The sequence below is a fragment of the Somniosus microcephalus genome, chromosome 3 (assembly GCF_052327205.1).
Source record: "Somniosus microcephalus isolate GS21.2 chromosome 3, FLI_Smic_1.0, whole genome shotgun sequence".
Taxonomy (NCBI): domain Eukaryota; kingdom Metazoa; phylum Chordata; class Chondrichthyes; order Squaliformes; family Somniosidae; genus Somniosus; species Somniosus microcephalus.
In genome coordinates, this window is record NC_140989.1 from 801,093 (window position 1) to 819,773 (window position 18,681).

The following is an 18,681-nucleotide window of genomic DNA, read 5'->3' on the forward strand; positions in this document are numbered from 1 at the left end:
TTTCACTGTATCGTTACTCTCCCCCTTCTTATTTGTGTAACACACGAACCGCCACCTTTACGAGGCGATTGCATCAGCACTAAACTGCGGGCGCGCCATTAAGAAAAGACAGGAACTTCTTACTTTAAACATCGCCGATTCCAGTGCAAAGTGATGTGCAAGTCCGTCGTCCTCGTCGCCAGTTTTGTTGTGTCTCAAGGGGTTTTATACCCTTACCTATATAACAATTAAGAAGGACTCCGAGGTGGAGAGTTTAGTTAACGGCCATTTTATTTACAATGTGCTTCTTCACTCAATGCACTACATTTCCCATAGTGCATTGCAAATCACCACCACGGTATCCCATGTGGGACAATTCTAATACACATTCAAAATACACAACAGGAAGGATGATATTGTTTGTTTCAGCCTTCAATGTTTAATTAGCATTCGTCCTTTACTTTCCCAACATTCAGTCTCATGACTGACTCCATTTTGAAGACGCATTTAAACCAAATCTTGGGGCATTTTCTCCTCCACAGTCTAGTCACTCAATCCAGAAAGGCTGCTACGGCCCTTCAGAAGGTGCAGAGGTGAACATTGAAGGTGGTTCTGGACATCTGTATTGAATTTCAGTTCTTTTCCTTTGGAGAAGAGAGCAACTTTTCAAAATTCTGATGTTGACAGAATTGATCCAGGCAGATTGTTCATTGTGGCAAAGGCCTCAACTATCAGGGCACGGATTTAAAAATTAGGAGCAAGAGAGGGAAGTCTGACAGATTTTTTGAAGCAAAGGATAATAGAGTTGTGGAATAAATGCTAGGATAGACCTCCAAACAGTAATGCGGAGGTTGGGGATGGCATTAAAAGGGAAATTAGAGATGGGTGCAATAAGGGCACAGCAGTTATCATGGGTGACTTTAATCTACATATAGATTGGGCTAACCAAATTAGTAACAATACTGTGGAGGAGGAATTCCTGGAGTGTATACAGGATGGTTTCCTGGACCAATATGTCGAGGAACCAACTAGAGATCAGGCCATCTTAGACTGGGTATTATGTAATGAGAATGGATTAATTAGCAATCTTGTTGTGCGAGGCCCCTTGGGTCAGAGCGATCATAATATGATAGAATTCTTCATTAAGATGGAGAGTGAAATAGTTGACTCAGAGGCTAGGGTCCTGAATTTAGATAAAGGAGACTACGATGGTATGAGGTGCGAGTTGGGTAGGATTCATTGGGGAATGTCACTCAAAGTGTTGACGGTGGATGGGCAATGGCAAACATTCAAAGATCGCTTGGATGAACTACAGCATTTGTTCATCCCAGTTTGGCATAAAAATAAAACAAAAAAGGTGACTCAACCATGGCTAACAAGGGAAATTAGGGACAGCATAAGATCCAAGGAGAGGACATATAAATTGGCCAGAAAAAGCAGTAAACCTGAGGATTGGGAGCAGTTTAGGATTCAACAAAGGAGGACAAAGGGATTAATTAAGAGGGGGAAAATAGAGTTTAAGAGTAAGCTTGTAGGGAACATAAAAACTGACTGTAAAAGCTTTTATAGATATGTGAAGAGAAAAAGATTGGTGAAGTCAAGCGTAGGTCCCTTGAAGTCCGAATCAGGGGAATTTATAATGGGGAACAAAGAAATGGCAAACCAATTAAATACATACTTTGGTTCTGTCTTCAAAAAGGAGGACACAAATAACCTCCCAAAGATGTCGGGGAACATAGGGTCTGATGAAAGGGAGGAACTGAAAGAAATCAGTATTTGTAGGGAAATGGTGTTAGGAAAATTGACAGGATTGAGGGCCGATAAGTCCCCAGGGCCTGATAATCTACATCCTAGGGTACTTAAGGAAGTGGCCCTAGAAAAAGTAGATGCATTGCTGATCATCTTCCAAAATTCAATAGACTCTGGAACAGTACCCATGGATTGGAGGGTAGCTAATGTTACCCCACTATTCAAAAAGGGTGGTAGAGAAAAAACGGGGAATTACAGACTGGTAAGCCTGACATCGGTAGTGGGGAAAATGCTAGAGTCCATTATAAAGGATGTAATAGCAGAGCACTTGGAAAAAAGTGACCGGATCGGACAATGTCAACATGGCTTTACAAAAGTTCAATCGTGCTTGAGTAATCTACTGGAATTTTTTGAGGATGTAACTGGTAAAATAGATAAGGGAGAACCAGTGGATGTGGTGTATTTGGATTTTCAAAAGGCTTTCGATAAGGTCCCGCATAAGAGATTAGCGTATAAAATTAAGGCACATGGGATTGGGAGCATGGTATTGACTTGGATAGAGAACTGGTTGGCAGACAGAAAGCAAAGAGTTGGAATAAATGGCTCTTTTTCCGAGTGGAAGGCAGTGACTAGTGGGGTACCGCAGGGATCGGTCCTTGGACCCCAGCTATTCACAATATATATTAATGATCTGGGCGAGGGAAGTAGATGTAATATCTCCAAGTTTGCAAACGACACAAAGCTGGGTGGGTGTGTGTGCTGTGAGGAGGATGCCGCGAAACTCCAGTATGATTTGGACAGGTTGGGTGATTGGGCAGAAGCATGGCAGATGCAATATAACGTGGATAAATGCGAGGTTATCTACTTTGGTGTCAAAAACAGGAAGGCAGATTATTATCTGAATGGCAATAGATTGGGAGAAGGGGAAGTGCAACGAGACCTGGGCATCCTTGTGCACCAGTCGCTGAAAGTAAGCATGCAGGTGCAGCAGGCGGTTAAGAAGACAAATGGTATGTTGGCCTTCGTAGCAAGAGGGTTTGAGTACAGGAACAAGGATGTCTTGCTGCAGTTGTACAGGGCCTTGGTGAGACCACATCTTGAGTATTGTGTGCAGTTTTGGTCGCCTTATCTGAGGAAGGATGTTCTTGCCATGGAAGGAGTGCAGCGAAGATTCACCAGGCTGATACCTGGGATGGCAGGAATAATGTATGAGGAGAGATTGGGTTGATTTTGCTTGTACTCACTGGAGTTTAGAAGAATGAGGGAATCTGATCAAAACGTATAAAATTCTAACAGGACTAGACGCTGGAAGGATGTTCCCGATGGTCGGGGAGCCCAGGGGACACAGTCTAAGGATAAGGGGTAGGCCATTTAGGACAGAGATGAGGAGGAATTACTTCACCCAGAGAGTGGTGAACCTGTGGAATTCTCTGCCAAAGAAGGCAGTAGGGGCCAATTCATTAAATATATTCAAGAAGGAGTTGGATATATTTCTTAAGGCTAAAGGGATCAAGGGATATGGAGAGAAGGCAGGAACAGGGTATTGAATTTGGGTGATCAGCCATGATCTCAGTGAATGGCGGAGCAGGCTCGAGGGGCCGAATGGCCTACTCCTGCTCCTATCTTCTATGTTTCTATGTTGAATAAATAGATAGAAGAGGAGTGTTTCTGGAGAGATTAGGGATTGAGCAATATAATGAGGTAGGTAGGTGGGGCTGGGATATGGTGAAAAGACGCCTCGATATGGTGGGATATGGGGAGGAGGTGGGGATATGGGGAGGAGGTGGGGATATGGGGAGGACAGGTTTGATCTATGAAATAAGGAACAGGCTTTTTGGGCAAGTCCCTAATAGTCGTTATGTTCCTGGTCCCAGAATGACAGCTTACGGAAGGATTTCTTCTGTAGTTCAGATGTCGGCAGTTTGTTTATTGCCTGTTTAAACAAAATAAAAAATAGTGCAGTTTCCAAAATTAATCTCGCAACAAATGTGACAATAAAAGATAATTCCAGATCCTCTGATGTGTTTACCCAGGAAGTATCCTCATTTTTAAACTTTGTGCCCTGATAGTTGGAGTGACTGTTAACTTTGTCCCTGATTATTGTTTCTAAAAGCTTCCCCACTCCCGAGGTTAAACTGACTGGCCTGTAGTTGCTGAGTTTATCCTTACAACCTTTTTTGAACAATTGTGTAACATTTGCAATTCTCCAGTCCTCTGGCACCACCCCCGTATCTAAGGAGGATTGGAAGATTATGGCCAGTACCTCCGCGATTTCTTCCTTCACTTCCCTCAGCATCCTAGGATACATCCCATCTGGTCCTGGTGACTTATCTACTTTAAGTACAGCCAGCCTTTCTAGTACCTCCTCTTTATCAATTTTTATCCCATCCATTATCTCCTCCTCCTTCACTATGTCTGTGGCACCATCCTCTTCCTTGAAGAGAGATGCAAAGTACTCATTTAGTACCTCAGCCATGCCCTCTGCCTCCATGCATAGGTCTCCTTTATGGTCCCTAATCGGCCCCACCCCTCATCTTACTTCCCATTTACTATTTATATGCCTATAGAAGACTTTTGGATTCCATTTTATGTTTTCCCACAGGTTCACCATTTATACAAAAAGTGACAGATATCACAAGCTTCGCCTCCACCCTTGTCAAGTGTTACAGAAACATACCTTTAAGCTCAGTGTATATGGACTGATCTGGTTGCTGTAATGCCTAACAGAGAACAGAGCAATGATAGAATTAGCAATCTAGTGGCACGTGCCCAATGAAGGGTTAGTTGGAATATTTCAATGTTCTAATAATACTTATTGTTATGGGCAATAAAAGATGTACCTGTGTCTCTGCTAGTGTCCTCCTGAATTCCTAAGAGTTGGCTCACTGGGTAGTACACTTGCCTCTGAGTCAGAAGATTGTGGGCTCAAGCTCCACTCTAGAGACATGGTCATATAACCCAGACTGACACTTCTGTGCAGTGCTGAGGGAGTGCTGCAGGGTTGGAGGTGCAGTCTTTTGGATGAGACGTTAAACTGAGGCCCCATCTTCCCTCTCAGGTGGATATAAAAGATCCCACTGCACTATTTTGAAAAAGAGCAGTGGAGGTCTCCCAGTGTCCTGGTCAATTATGTTTGTGGGTCATTACTGTGCTCAGATTGGTTGTTGTGTTTCCTACATTACAACAGTGACTACTCTTGAAAAGCATTTCATTGGCTGTAAGGTGAGGTGGGACAATGAGGTCGTGAAAGTAGCGATATTAATGGAAGTTTTCTTTCTTTCTGAGAAATTGTGGAATGCAGTGGGTGGCCACAAGTCCTGAGGTTAGGAGTGAGCAAAGAGATTGTTATGTTCATTAATAACTAGACATTCTTATTATGAACACAGCTAGCTTTTGCTAGTTACTTTTATTGAGCACATGTGGACTTGTACAGCATCTTGTAGAGGCTTCCATCTTGACTGCTGCCTTGTGGGTAGCCTAGCCTCATGGGTAATGTAGTCTTAATATATATACAGCTGGGTAGTGTTGTCTTAATACATACAGCTATATACAGCTCTACACAGCTCTATGGCTCCACCTAGTGTCCACTATAGAATGACATGTTTTTGATCATTACAGAGACCAGGGGATTGGGAATGAGTGAGTGCAGCAGAAAGCCTGTGGTGGCTGGGTGGGAGCAGATGAGGCATGAACTTGTGGGGGTGGGACTGGAAAGGAATGAGACCTGAATGTGGAGACAGCAATGACCCTGCACAGTGAGCCTGGAACATGAGAACTGAGCAGGAAGATCCCAGTGATTCAGTGGGCAATCCAGCAGGGCTGAACATTTGGATTGCTAGTCACCTTGCCCATTCCCATTAGTTAGGGCTTTGGGATTGGTGGATAGGTCTATCAATAAGACACATGGGACCAATTAGATCCCAGAAAGGTAAAACTTTGTGCATTTGGTGAATTTTGTGCACCAGACACATCATTGTTTATCGTACAAAGAGACTTACCATGTATATTTGATTGGAATCTGCTGGAGAATGTTTCAAACTCTGTAACAAAGTGTAAACAGATAAAGATTGGGTCAGGTAGCCATTGTCAAAATGAGAATTTACTAAATCCTGCCGACACACAGTCAGGAGTTACCGTCTTGAAACGTTTATATTTCCACGAACGTGCCTGATTTCTGATATAGTTTAATTCGACTGTAGACACAGTATGTTAACGGAAGATGAACACTATAGTTGAAGATGAGAGAAATGTCTTTGTTAGAACAGTACAAACATACTGTGATCGTACGTTGCAAGGTCAAGCTTCAGTCTGCCTCTTTCACCAGTTTATCACCGGGTCTCTGTGCTGCTTTGAAGCTAAATGATGTGATTGAAAGAACACAAACTCCTGAACTCCTGAAGTTTGACAATTAATCCACACGTAACCTAATATCACTGCTCAGTCAGTTATAAGTAATTTGAACTGTTTATCTACATTTAATCTCACTCACTAGACAAATCCAGCCATTGTTAGATTAACAAAAACATTGAAAAGTATTTAACAAAATATTATGGACAAAAAGTCAACAGATCCAATGTTACTTTTTTGGCAGTGTTCTATTTCACAGCTTCCTAAATGTGTCCAGTGACAACACTGGCAGTAAGAGCATTGACAAAGGAGGGCACCTGGTTTAACCTGCCGGAGGATTGCCCCGTGTAACCGTGGTGATAACCTTTGGGAGAGTGATCAGCCGGGTGAAGAGCGCAATGGCTTCTGTCAACAGGTTTGTTGGGTTGTTTAGAAATGTATCTGTGTCCAGGAATGGTCTCGGAGAAAGCTCAGACTGGCACCATTGGCTGCAAGCTGAAACTTGTCTGGTTGCCCTCCAGGCTTGGGCTGGTTGCAATACGTGGATTGCTGAGATGGTGACCAGCTAGGGAAGGGGTGTTTGAGTGCTCAGCATCGTGGTCTGTAGCCTGGGCTGTGGTTCTTCCAATATCCCACTTTTCCTTCAGTCCTGCCCAGTTCTCTATTTGATTCAATGGGAGGGAAAGCCTTCCCCGGACTGGGGATGCAGTGCGGGTCGTGATAGAGCCCCGTGAGAGAAGCAGAGGTCAGGCACCGTCCACTGGGAGAGCACATTGGAGGATGGGTCGTGCCAAGCTGTTCCCAAATACCTAATGTGAGTGTCAGAGGAGTCTGTAGAGACCAGGGATCAGAGCTCCTGATCTCTCTCGCTATGCCAGGGACTGATGATCTCTGAGCATGGGATATATTCAAAGAAAAAAGCTGAAAAGTTGGGCTGTGCAGAAGAAATTGATTTGAAATCACAAACTCAGATTCGCACCAGCCGCACCATTGGGCCTTTTCTTGTTACAGGATCACGTATGTTAAGAACCAGCGGAACTCACCCGCCTGTGTCCTGCAGCAGGACGGTTACCGTAATCTACATGTGGGCTCTGGTCACCAGTTGTCCCTGATGAGGCTGTGAAATAAAGGATAAAATGTCACCAACAGCCAAGTGTTATGCGTTATTGAATGGCGGAGCAGGCTCGAGGGGCCGAATGGCCTACTCCTGCTCCTATCTTCTATGTTTCTATGTTTCTATTGAGAACACTTCCCTGAATGTTAATTCAATTCTGAAAGCAAAGGTTAGAAAAATAATGAAGGATATTTGCCAGCTTTCTTATTGTTATATAAAAGTGAATTTGAGCCTGACTGTGGTCCCACTTCACTCCCAATATCTGGTACAATGTAGATGGGCTGATATTAACTTGCAATGCAGTCTGCAGATCACCAAAACACGTCCCTTAATTATTCCCGGACTCATTTCTATACAAGATGCACTGCAGCAACTTGCCAAAGCTTTTCTGACAACATCTCGCTAACCCGTGACCTCTACCACCTAGAAGGACAAGGGCAGCAGGCACACCACCACCACCAAGTTCCCCTCCAAGTCACACACCATCCTGACTAAGAAGTATATCGCTGATCCTTCATCGTCGCTGGGTCAAAATCCTGGAACTCCCTCCCTAACGGCACTGTGGGAGTACCTTCACCACACGGACTGCAACGGTTCAAAAAGGCGGCTCACCACCACATTGACAAGGGCAATTTTTTATTTGTTTATGGGATCTGGGCATCACTGGCAAGGCCAGCATTTATTGCCCATCCCTAATTGCCCTTAAGAAGGTGGTGGTGAGCCGACTTCTTGAACCGCTGCAGTCCGTGTGGTGAAGGTACTCCCACAGTGCTGTTAGGGAGGGAGTTCCAGGATTTTGACCCAGCGACGATGAAGACTCGGCGATATACTTCCAAATCAGATGGTGTGTGACTTGGAGGGGAACCTGGAGGTGGTGGTGTTCCCATGCGCCTGCTGCCCTTGTCCTTCTAGGTGGAAGAGGTCGCGGGTTTGGGAGGTGCTGCTGAAGAAGCCTTGGCGAGTTGCTGCAGTGCATCTTGTAGATGGTACACACTGCAGCCACAGTGCGCCGGTGGTGGAGGGAGTGAATGTTTACGGTGGTGGTTGGGGTGCCAATCAAGTGGGCTGCTTTGTCCTGGATGGTGTTGAGCTTCTTGGGTGTTGTTGGAGCTGCACTCATCCAGGCAAGTGGAGAGTATTCCATCACACTCCTTACTTGTGCCTTGTAGATGGTGGAAAGGCTTTGGGGAGTCAGGAGGTGAGACACTCGCCGCAGAATACCCAGCCTCTGACCTGCTCTTGTTGCCACAGTATTTATGTGGCTGGTCCAGTTAAGTTTCTTAATTAGGATGGGCAATAAATGCCGGCCTTGCCAGCGACACCCACATTCCGAGAATAGACAAATTTTCACTGCCTGAAAGGGCGGTGGAAGCAGATTCAATAATAACTTTCAAAAGGGAATTGGATAAATACTTGAAGCAGAAAAATTCCCAGGGCTATGGGGAAAGAGCGGGGGAGTGGGACTAATGGGATAGGTCTACTAAAGAGCCGGCACGATGGGCCAAATGGCCTCCTTCTGTGCTGTATCATTCTATGATTCAAAACAATTGCATAACAATCAAGTCAAACTGAATTATTTCGTCACATACGGGATTGTTTTTTTCCACAAAGTGTGTATCTGATGAGTAAAATGGCTCCAGTAACAACAGCGACTCCCAGCACAGCACCCAGAATGATCCAGACAAGGGTCGTCCTCACGACTCGATCCATTTGTGTTTCAGGAACTGGGAAAGGAAATGACATGTTTAAGGCAGAAGACCAGGGAAAGGCATCAGATTCTCTTCAGACAGTGAAGTGTGAAATGGTACCAACGGGAAAATCAAATCAGGGTGGAATTCAGATTGAGCAGGGCACCCAACATGATGGAAACTTGGAGGCATAATGGCCGGGAGTTGCTTTGCTGTGGCGCCGTAACTTCACCAGACGTGCGGTATAGACCCATACAGTTCCAAGGAAATTCTGGCCACTGTTAGCTTGAACATAGAGCGTTTGGGAGGGACGGTAAGTTAAGTGGATGGGAGCAGCAAGTTAGAAAGGGCAATAAAAACAGTGAATGCTGGAAATACTCAGCAGGTCAGGCAGCATCTGTGGAGAGAGAAACCGCGTTAACGTTTCAGGTCGATGACCCTTCGTCAGAACACAAAGGGACATCGGCAGACTAAATAAGTGAGCAAAACTGGCAAATGGGGTTCAACGTGAGGAATTGTGCGGCCATGCACTCTGGATCCAAGGAAGACAAATGGGAACATTTTCATAATGGCGAGAAACTAGGAACTGTGGAGGAGTAAAGAGATTTGGGTGTCCAGGCACAAATATCACTAAAAACTAGAGAACAGGTGGAAAGGCTGATGGAATGTTGGCCTTTATCGCAACATGGCTACAATACAAAGGGGGGCAGCGATGCTTCAGCTGCACCGAGCCTTGTTCAGACCCCATCTGGACACTGCGTTCAGTTCTGGGCAGCGCACCTCAGGAAGGATAGATTGGCCTTGGCGGGGCTCCAGGTACAGATTCACCAGAGTAATACCGGGGATAAAAGGGTTAAATTATGAGGACACGATGGGCCGAAGGGCCTCTTTCTGTTCTGTATAACTCTATGACAGGTTTCATAAACTTGCCTTTTATTGCCTTGAGTTTAGTAGATTGAGGGGTGATCAAATCAAGGTGTTTAAAGGTAGGTACAGAGAAATGATTTCACCTGGTGGGGAAGTCCAGAACAAGGGGACACAATCTAAGGCTGGGTCATTCAGGAGTGAAACCAGGCAGCACTTTTTCACAGAGAGAATAGTAGAAATCTGAAACTCCTCTCCCCCAAAAGGCAGAGGATTCTGGGTTTATTGATATTTTCGGGGCTCAGATTGACAGATTTTTATTAGGTAAGGGTAACAAGGGATATGGATCAAAGGCGAGTAACTGGAGTTGAGGTACAGATCAGCCATGATCTAATAGAATGAGAGAACAGCTCGAGGGGCTGAATGGCCTCCTCCCGTTCGTATGTTCCCCCACTTTATCCCAGCATTGGCAGTCGCGCCTTCAGTTGCCTAGGGCCCACGCCCGAGTTCCCTGCCTCAACCTCGATTTCTCTCCACCTCCCTCTCCTCCTTTAGGACCCTCCTGAAAATCCACTCTTTGAGCAAGTGTTTGGACACCTCTCCCAAAACGATGCATCACCAACTCCCCCTACATGCTACTGTGTGAAGCTTTCAGTGTCAGCCCTCACTGGGTCAGAAGTATTGGTCTTCACGGTTTCACACCATGCCTCTGTTCAGCTTGGAGTTCTCGCTCCATGGGCTGATCAGTTGCAGTGGGGTTTGGAGGTGGCCAAGTTGGTGGGCAATTGGCAGATTTGCGACCAGCTGATTCTTTTCTTCCATCTGAGGTGGTAAGTGTGAAAGTATCTTCTCAGCAAGCCTGATTCTGTTTTACTTCATTAATCAATGGTTAGGTGGCCGAACTTTCAGAATTTCAGGGGGATTGACTTTGTCAGCTTCAGCCATTAGATATCTCCCCTCCTCTGTGGGTGCTGGACGACAACAACAGGGCTGTTGGGGTGGGGTCGGGGGTCGAAGGTCAGCAATCACGGTGTTGACATGTCTTCTCTCTTTGGGTGCTGATGGGCGTGTTGGATGTTTCCAATATTTTAGGCATTTATATTTGATTTCCAGCATTTACAGTTTTTTTCTTTTTAATCTCCCATTTCACTTTCCATGTTTTCCATCTCTGTCCACTTGATTCTGGAGTTTATTTGCTGTGTATATTCCCTGTACCTTTTCACATGCAGCTATTTTCACATCTTTTTACTGTCTTAATCCCTCGTTGTTGCCTCCTGCAGGTGATCTCCGTCTATCATCTCCCTGTTTACACCTCTTTCCAGCTTTATTATAAACCTCTCGGCCTCTCTCTTCAGCAACACTGACGCACTCTATCTCAAAGCTGTCCTGGTCCGCAGTTCCATTTCAACCTTCGCCTCACCCAGCGATTCAACAAAAAACTTTTTTTCTTCCTTTCAGGTGTCAAGGATCGCAAGCTTCAACAACTCTTGAACACCAACACCCCTCCGGAACCTTCTTCCCCTTCACTTTCCTCTGACCCCATCCCTTCTCCCAATCTCACCCCCTGCCGCATTTTCACTATCCCCTCTGACCTTCCCCTTTCTGACCCCGAACGATCAGTCCTCAGCAAAGCCCTGAGCTTCATCCCCTTACGCCCCCATCTCAATGAATTTCGAGCTCGGCACGATGCTGAGCTCTTTTTCCGCCGCCTTCGTCCCCGTGCCCACTTCTTTGGCCAGGGGTCTTCCCCTCGCACAGCTGACCTTTTCTCCCGCTTTCAGAATTCTCGTTCTACCTGGACCCCTCCCTCTGGCCTCTTACGCTCTCTAGATCTTTTCATTGCAAACTGCTGGCGTGACATCGACCGTCTCCATTTCTCTGCTCCCCTCACTCACTCCAACCTACCTCCCTCTGAACTTGCAGCACTCCATTCTCTCAGATCCAACCCTGACATTGTCATTAAACCTGCTGACAAGGGTGATGCTGTTGCTGTTTGGCGAACCGACCTCTACCTAGTGGAGGCTGAACACCAACTCTCCGACACCTCCTCCTACCTCCGCCTGGACCATGACCCCACTACCGAACATCACGCCACCATTTCCAAGGCTGTCACTGACCTCATCTCTTCTGGAGATCTTCCCCCCACGGCCGCCAACCTCATAGTTCCCCAACCCCGCACAGCCCGCTTCTAACTCCTTCCCAAGATCCACAAACAGGACTGCCCTGGTAGACCCATCGTTTCAGCCTGTTCTTGCCCCATGGAACTTATCTCTTCCTAACTCAACTCTATTTTTTCTCCCTTTGTCCAGTCTGTTCCCACCTACATCTGTGACTCTTCCGACGCCCTCCGCCACTTTAACAGTTTCCAGTTTCCTAGTCCCAACCGCCTCCTTTTCACTATGGACGTACAATCCCTCTGCACCTCCATCCCCCACCAGGATGGCCTGAAGGCGCTCCGCTTCTTCCTTGAACAGAGGCCCAACCAGACCCCATCTACCACCACCCTCCTCCGCCTGGCTGAACTTGTTCTCACATTGAACAACTTCTCCTTTGACTCCACTCACTTCCTCCTATTTAAAGATGTTGCTATGGGAACCCGCATGGGTCCTAGCTATGCCTGCCTTTTCGTGGGATATGTGGAGCATTCTTTGTTCCAGTCCGACTCAGGTCCCCTCCCTCACCTCTTTTTCCAGTACATGGATGACTGTACTGGTGCTGTTGCCTGCTCTCGCCCTGAACTAGAAAATTTCATTCACTTTGCTTCCAATTTCCACACTTCCCTCACCTTCACATGGTTCATCTCCGACTCTTCCCTTCCCTTCCTCGACTTCTCTGTCTCCATCTCTGAGGATAGGCTATTGACAAACATTCACTACAAGCCCACTGACTCCCACAGCTACCTGGACTACACTTCCTCCCACCCCGCTTTCTGTAAGGACTCTATTCCATTCTCCCAGTTTCTCCATCTCCTCTGCATCTGCTCTGACGATGCCACCTTCCATACTAGTGCTTCTGACATGTCTTCCTTTTTCCTCAACCGAGGATTCCCCTCTACTGTTGTTGATACAGCCCTTGAAGGTGTCCGTTTTATTTTCCGCGCTTCTGCTCTCACCCCTTCCCCTCCATCCCGGAAACACGATAGGGTTCCCCTTGTCCTCACCTTTCACCCCACCAGCCTTCACATTCAACGGATCATCCTCCGCCATTTCCGCCACCTTCTGATCCCACCACCAAATGCATCTTCCCCTCACCTCCCCTTTCAGCATTCCGAAGGGACCACTTCCTCCGCGACACCCTGGTCCACTCCTCTATCGCCCCCAGCACCCCTTCCCCTTCGCCCGGTACCTTCCCGTGCAAGCGCAGGAGATGCAACACCTGCCCTTATACCTCCATCCTTCCCACTGTCCAGGGCCCCAAACACTCCTTCCAGGTGAAACAGTGATTTACTTGTACTTCTTGCAATTTAGTATACTGTATTCGCTGCTCACGATGCGGTCTCCTCTACATTGGGGAGACCAAACGCAGATTGGGTGACTGCTTTGCGGAACACCCCGAGCTTCCGGTCGCTTGTCAGTTTAATTCTCAGCTCCACTCCCACTCTGACCTCTCTGTCCTCAGCCTCTTACACTGCTCCAATGAAGCTCAAGGTAATCTCGAGGAACAGCACCTCATCTTTCGATTAGGCACTTTACAGCCTTCTGGACTCAACACTGAGATCAAAAATTTCAAACCATAACCTCTGCCCCATCTTTTTTCCCATTTTTTTCTCTCTCACATGGCGGCGCTCGATCATTCTGCCATCGCCATTCACACTTCATCTACAGTCGTCTATTGTTTCTGAACGTGTCCCATTACCATCTCCTTTTGCCTCGCACCAGCAGCCCTTTTGTCTCTGAATCTCTCCTGCCTTCCAGCCTATCACAGACCTTCCCTTTTGTTCTTTCCTCCCCTCCCCCCTCTCCCTGCCCCTCCACTCGCTTAAAAACCTGCTCCATCTCCAACTTTTTCCAGTTCTGACGAAGGGTCATCGACCTGAAACATTAACCCTGTTTCTCTCTCCACAGATTCTGCCTGACCTGCTGAATATTTCCAGCATTTTCTCTTTTTATTTATTATAAACCTGCTGGCGGGTCACTGAACCAATCAGCTGCCTCTTTGTGACGCCTGTTGTCGTTCAGCTCTTCTCTCTGCCCCGTTCCCCACTTCATTTTGTTGAGTCTAAAAGGGGCTGTTTCCCCCCAGTTTTTTCAGGCTATAAGCCCAAAACATGGGCCCAGCCTTTCTCTGTACAGATGGGCATCGGCCTGTTATGTATTTCTAGCATTTTCTGTTTTATTTCGGATTTCCAACATTTGCATTATTTTATTTTAAGATTGAACAGCATTGGACTAATTCCCTGTGGTAGTTTTTTTGCGCAGTTGCTGTGGGGAGGACATCTCTTTACAAGTGTTCCCTGTGGTTATCTGCCAACTTACAGGAAATGAATGGAGGCGAGTCTGTGACTGGACAAACTGGGCATTGCTGTTGGAAGGGCAGGGCTCAGTGTCCAAATGGCCTTGTCTCATCCCATAGCTTCCGTGTTCTTACACTCAATACGGTGCTGTTACTGAGACCCTGCCAGTGTTAGCTAACATTGACTTACCGGTTACATTGAGCTGGGTCCCTGCTCCATAGATGTAGCTCCACACACCACAGCTGTAGGCAGCAGTATCGCTGAGGGACACATTCACGATGGTCAGAATGTAACTGTTACTGGTGACGTTCCTGGAAGGTTGAAAACGGTCGGGGAAACCCCGGGATCTGGTAATGGTGCCATTCACAAACTGGCTCATCACCCACTCGCTGTTGTTCCCAGGTCGCTGGTAGTGCCAGTGGACATCAGTGTCACTCACACTGGCATTGTACATGGCACATTGTAACTGGATGGTTTCACCCTCTGGCACCTTGCTGACTGTTGGATACTGAATAAGGACCGGATCAGCCAATGGACCTGTTAATATTTAAAAGAACCAAAAATAATACAACTTGAAGCACCACATTTTATAAAACCTGCTCCTGCTTAAAATGATCTGCTAAAGGTTAACTGAACCTTATAGCATGGAAGCCCTGTCTGCAAGCACCTTGGGAGTGGATGATGTGATACAAGTGCATCTGCTGATTGCACTGCGATCGGCGTATATTATCCGTTCAGTGCAAGTTCCTGCCCACAGAACGGACTCTCTAAAGGAGCATTTACACAACGTTCACAGCCGACACTTGTTCAAAGAACTCTAGCAGACATTTAAATAGGTGCATTCTCACCTGCAGCATAAAGGAAGGGCTTTAAAGCTTCAAAGCTGCTGCACAACAGTCGCTCCTTGACCACACCGGGCCAGAATTACTGTGACTGCACTGACACTCACCTTGGATAAAGTGAGGGAAGGAACTCCGTCCTCTGTCACATCTTGGAGCCCCTTCCCTAAATAGACTGGTGCAATGGGCTGGCGGGAATTAACTGACAGGATGATTGCTCTTACCAACTTACAGCAGATTGTCAGCAAATATTACCTCGAATGACATCGAATATACCGCCCAGAAACTGGCCATTCGGCCCAACTAGTCTGTGCTGGTCTTTATACTCCACACGAGACTCCTCCCATTCTATCCACCTCATCTCAGCCTTTCAGCAGATCTTTCTCCTCCCTTTTCTCTCATGTACTCCTCTAGTTTCCTTTTAAAAGTAACTGAGCTATTCGCCTCAACCACTTCCTGTGGTAGTGAGTTCCACATCCTAACCAGCCTCTGAGTACAGAAATTCCTCCTCATTTCCCCATTGGATTTATTAGTAACTATCTTGTATTTATGGCCCCTGGTTTTGGATTCTCCCACAAGTGGAAACATCTCTCCACATCTACCCTGTCCTTCCCATTCAGAATTTTAAAGCCCTCTATCAGGTCACCTAAAGAAAAAAAGCCCCCAGCTTATCAATCTTTCCCGCTAGCTGTAATCTCTCCGTTCCGGTACTATCCTTGTAAATCTTCTTCGCACTTTCTCCAGTGCTTCTGTGTCCTTTTATAGTGTGGAGACCTGAACTGTGCGCAGTTCTCCAAGTGTGGCCTGACCAGGTCCTATACTAGTTTATTGTAACTTCTCTACTTTTGAATTTGATACCCCTAGAAATAAATCCCCGTGCCTTGTTAGCATTAATTGCTTTGCTGACCTGCGATGCTGCTTTTAATGATTTGTTCACTTGTATCCCGAGATCCCTTTGCTCTTCCACCCCATTCAGTTTCTTATTGTCTAAGGTGTGGGTGATGTTTCTATTTTTCCTACCAAAGTGCTTCAGCTCACATTTATCTCTGTTAAAGTTCATTTGCCGCTTAACCGACCAGTAAGAGCGATCTGAAGAAATCCGCCGAGATGAGGAGCTGTGTTCTTAAGCCAGGTCTGCCACAAGGGGGTAGATCTTGACTTTGTGCGATTGTGTAAAACGGGTGATCGCGAGTCGGCAGCCCGTTCTACATCTCTCCCGATTATTGATCCCAATAGAAATAAAAACCGGGAGAGATGTAGAACGTGCTCCCGACTCACGATCACCCGGTTTACACAATCGCACAAAGTCAAGATCCACCCCAAGGGGTTTCCTCAAAACCTGCTATTCTTTCATGGCAGCCCCAAGCAAACATTCCGACAGCCTCACAGCCCTTTGAATGCTTACTGTACACACACATAAGTAGGCATAAGTAGGATAGTGATAGACTTCAAGAAGACATAGACAGGTTGGTGGAATGGACGGACAGGTGGAAGATGAAATTTAATGCAGAAAAGTGCGAAGTGATACATTTTGATAGGAAGAATGAGGAGAGGCAATATAAACTAAAGGGTACCATCTTAAAGGGGTGCATGAACAGAGAGACCTGGGGGTATATGTGCACAAATCATTGAAGGTGCAAGGCAGGTTGATAAAGCGGTTAAAAAAGCTACGGGATCCTGGGCTTCATAAATAGAGTCATAGGCTAGGATTTTCATTGGGCCGTGGAGTCGGGATTGGAGGCGTGTGGGGGGTTAAAATCCTGAAATCAGGGGCATGAACCCATTCCGCACCCAACCCGCCTCCATGCCAGTTTCAAAGGAGGTGGGTACCCGCCATGCACTGGGACCCACCTACCCTAGGCGGGAAGGGATTAGTGCCAATTAACTGCCTGTTAACAGATAGTTAACAGGCAGTTTTTAGCCTAATCCCTATTTTTAATGTTGAAGTGTGGGATTCCCAACAGCTCCCAACCACGCCAAGTTAGAGGAGGTGGACCGTCGGGATGAAGGGCTTGGAGGGGTCGAAATGTCCGGTGTTCAGGTGAGTGATGTGTGCATGAGTGCAAAGGTAAGTGTGTGTAAAGTGTTTAAATAAGTTTTACATACCTTTACTTAACTTTACAGCCTTCCTTCCTTCAGGTCTTGGGAGTTCCTCATCTCACCGGCACAGAAAGCAGAATGGCTGTGAGCTGTCAAAAATTGCAGCATTCAGCTTTCTGTTCCTGGGAGATCTCTAAAGCAGCCTGACAGGAAGGAATTAACCTGGAGTGCAGATTGTCAGTGTTTGACAGCTTCAAAAAGCTGTGAAACACTGATATTTCATCTGTCAAAAGGTCTTGACAGATGAAATATCAATCTGTGATATCACCTGTTGCTGGGTGGCCCTTAATTGGCCTGCTGAGCCCGCTGGGCGGGCTCAACAAGGTCAATCAAATTAAAATCACGTGGGTTGGCTAGAACTCAATGGAGGCGGGACTACAACCCCAAAAGTTGTAGTCCCGCCTCCTCCCGACTTCTCAATGAAAATCCAGCCCATAGAGTACAATAGCAAGGAAGTTATGATGAACTTTTATAAAACACTGGTTCAACCTCAACTGGAGTATTCTGGGCAATGCACTTTAGGAAGGATGTAAAACCCTTAGAGAGGGTGCAGAAAAGATTTACAAGAATGGTTCCAAGGATGAGTGATTACAGTTACGTGGACAGATTGGAGAAGCTGGGGTTGTTCTCCACAGAGCAGAGAAGTTTGAGAGGAGATTTGATAGAGGTGTTCAAAATCATGAGGGGTCTAGACAGAGTTGATCGAGGGAAACTGTTCCCATTGGCGGAAGGGTCGAGAACCAGAGGACACAGATTTAAGGTGATTGACAGAAGAACCAAAGGCAACATGAGGAAAAACTTTTTTACACAGCGAGTGGTTAGGATCTGGAATGCACTGCCTGAAAGGGTGGTGGAGGCAGACTCAATCACGGCTTTCAAAATGGAATTGGATAAATACCTGAAGGAAAACAAATTGCAGGGCTACGGGAAAAGGGCAGGGGAGTGGGACTAGCTGAAGTGCTCTTGCCGAGAGCTGGCACGGGCTCAACGGGCCGAATGTGCTGTAACCATTCTATGATTCTACTCGAATTCCTTCCAACACACCCAAGCTGCATGATGCACCTTCCTTTACTGACACACATTGTGCTGCAGGCTGGGCCCTTCTGTGTCACTTGATGTGTTCTTCAAATTTCCCGTGACTATAGCCTCGACTATATTACAACGCAAGATCTGTGGAGCTAACATTATAACGTATGTTCATAAAAAGGCTTGGAAATTCTGATGGGGTTCTACCAGTTTCCGCTGTAACCTATGGAGAAATGGTGTAAATGACTGCACATTGTGACGGGGTTTCTGCCGATCTCCCACTGAGGTCATAGCAGGAAACAGGAAGAAGCCCCACAGAATTTCAGGGCCCCAATGTTGTAAATCTGAAACAAAAAAACAGAAGTTGTTGGAAGTACAGCCCGTCAGTCAGCATCTGTAGAGCGCGAAGAAAGGTCAACATTTCAGGCAATGCCCTGCTTCAGAACGGAGAGCTGAAAGATCAGCGAGCATTTCAACAGAATCAGAACAGGAGGAGAAACTCCAAGCACAAAAATGGCATTA

General features: G+C 46.4%; 1 protein-coding gene across 1 annotated transcript in view; it reads right to left on the bottom strand.

Moving 5' to 3' along the window:
* Positions 1 to 252: 252 nt before the first annotated feature.
* Positions 253 to 18,681, bottom strand: part of LOC147120779 (uncharacterized) — a 108,264-nt gene continuing 89,835 nt past the window's right edge. The window contains exons 4-10 of the mRNA XM_085978526.1: positions 14,384 to 14,731; positions 8,779 to 8,913; positions 7,119 to 7,192; positions 5,727 to 5,768; positions 4,406 to 4,448; positions 3,616 to 3,661; positions 253 to 623 (exon numbers count right to left, since the gene is read on the bottom strand). Of these exons, the coding sequence (XP_085834652.1) occupies positions 3,636 to 3,661; positions 4,406 to 4,448; positions 5,727 to 5,768; positions 7,119 to 7,192; positions 8,779 to 8,913; positions 14,384 to 14,731 (668 nt within the window). The 3' untranslated portion in view covers positions 253 to 623; positions 3,616 to 3,635. The remainder of the gene's footprint in view (positions 624 to 3,615; positions 3,662 to 4,405; positions 4,449 to 5,726; positions 5,769 to 7,118; positions 7,193 to 8,778; positions 8,914 to 14,383; positions 14,732 to 18,681) is intronic.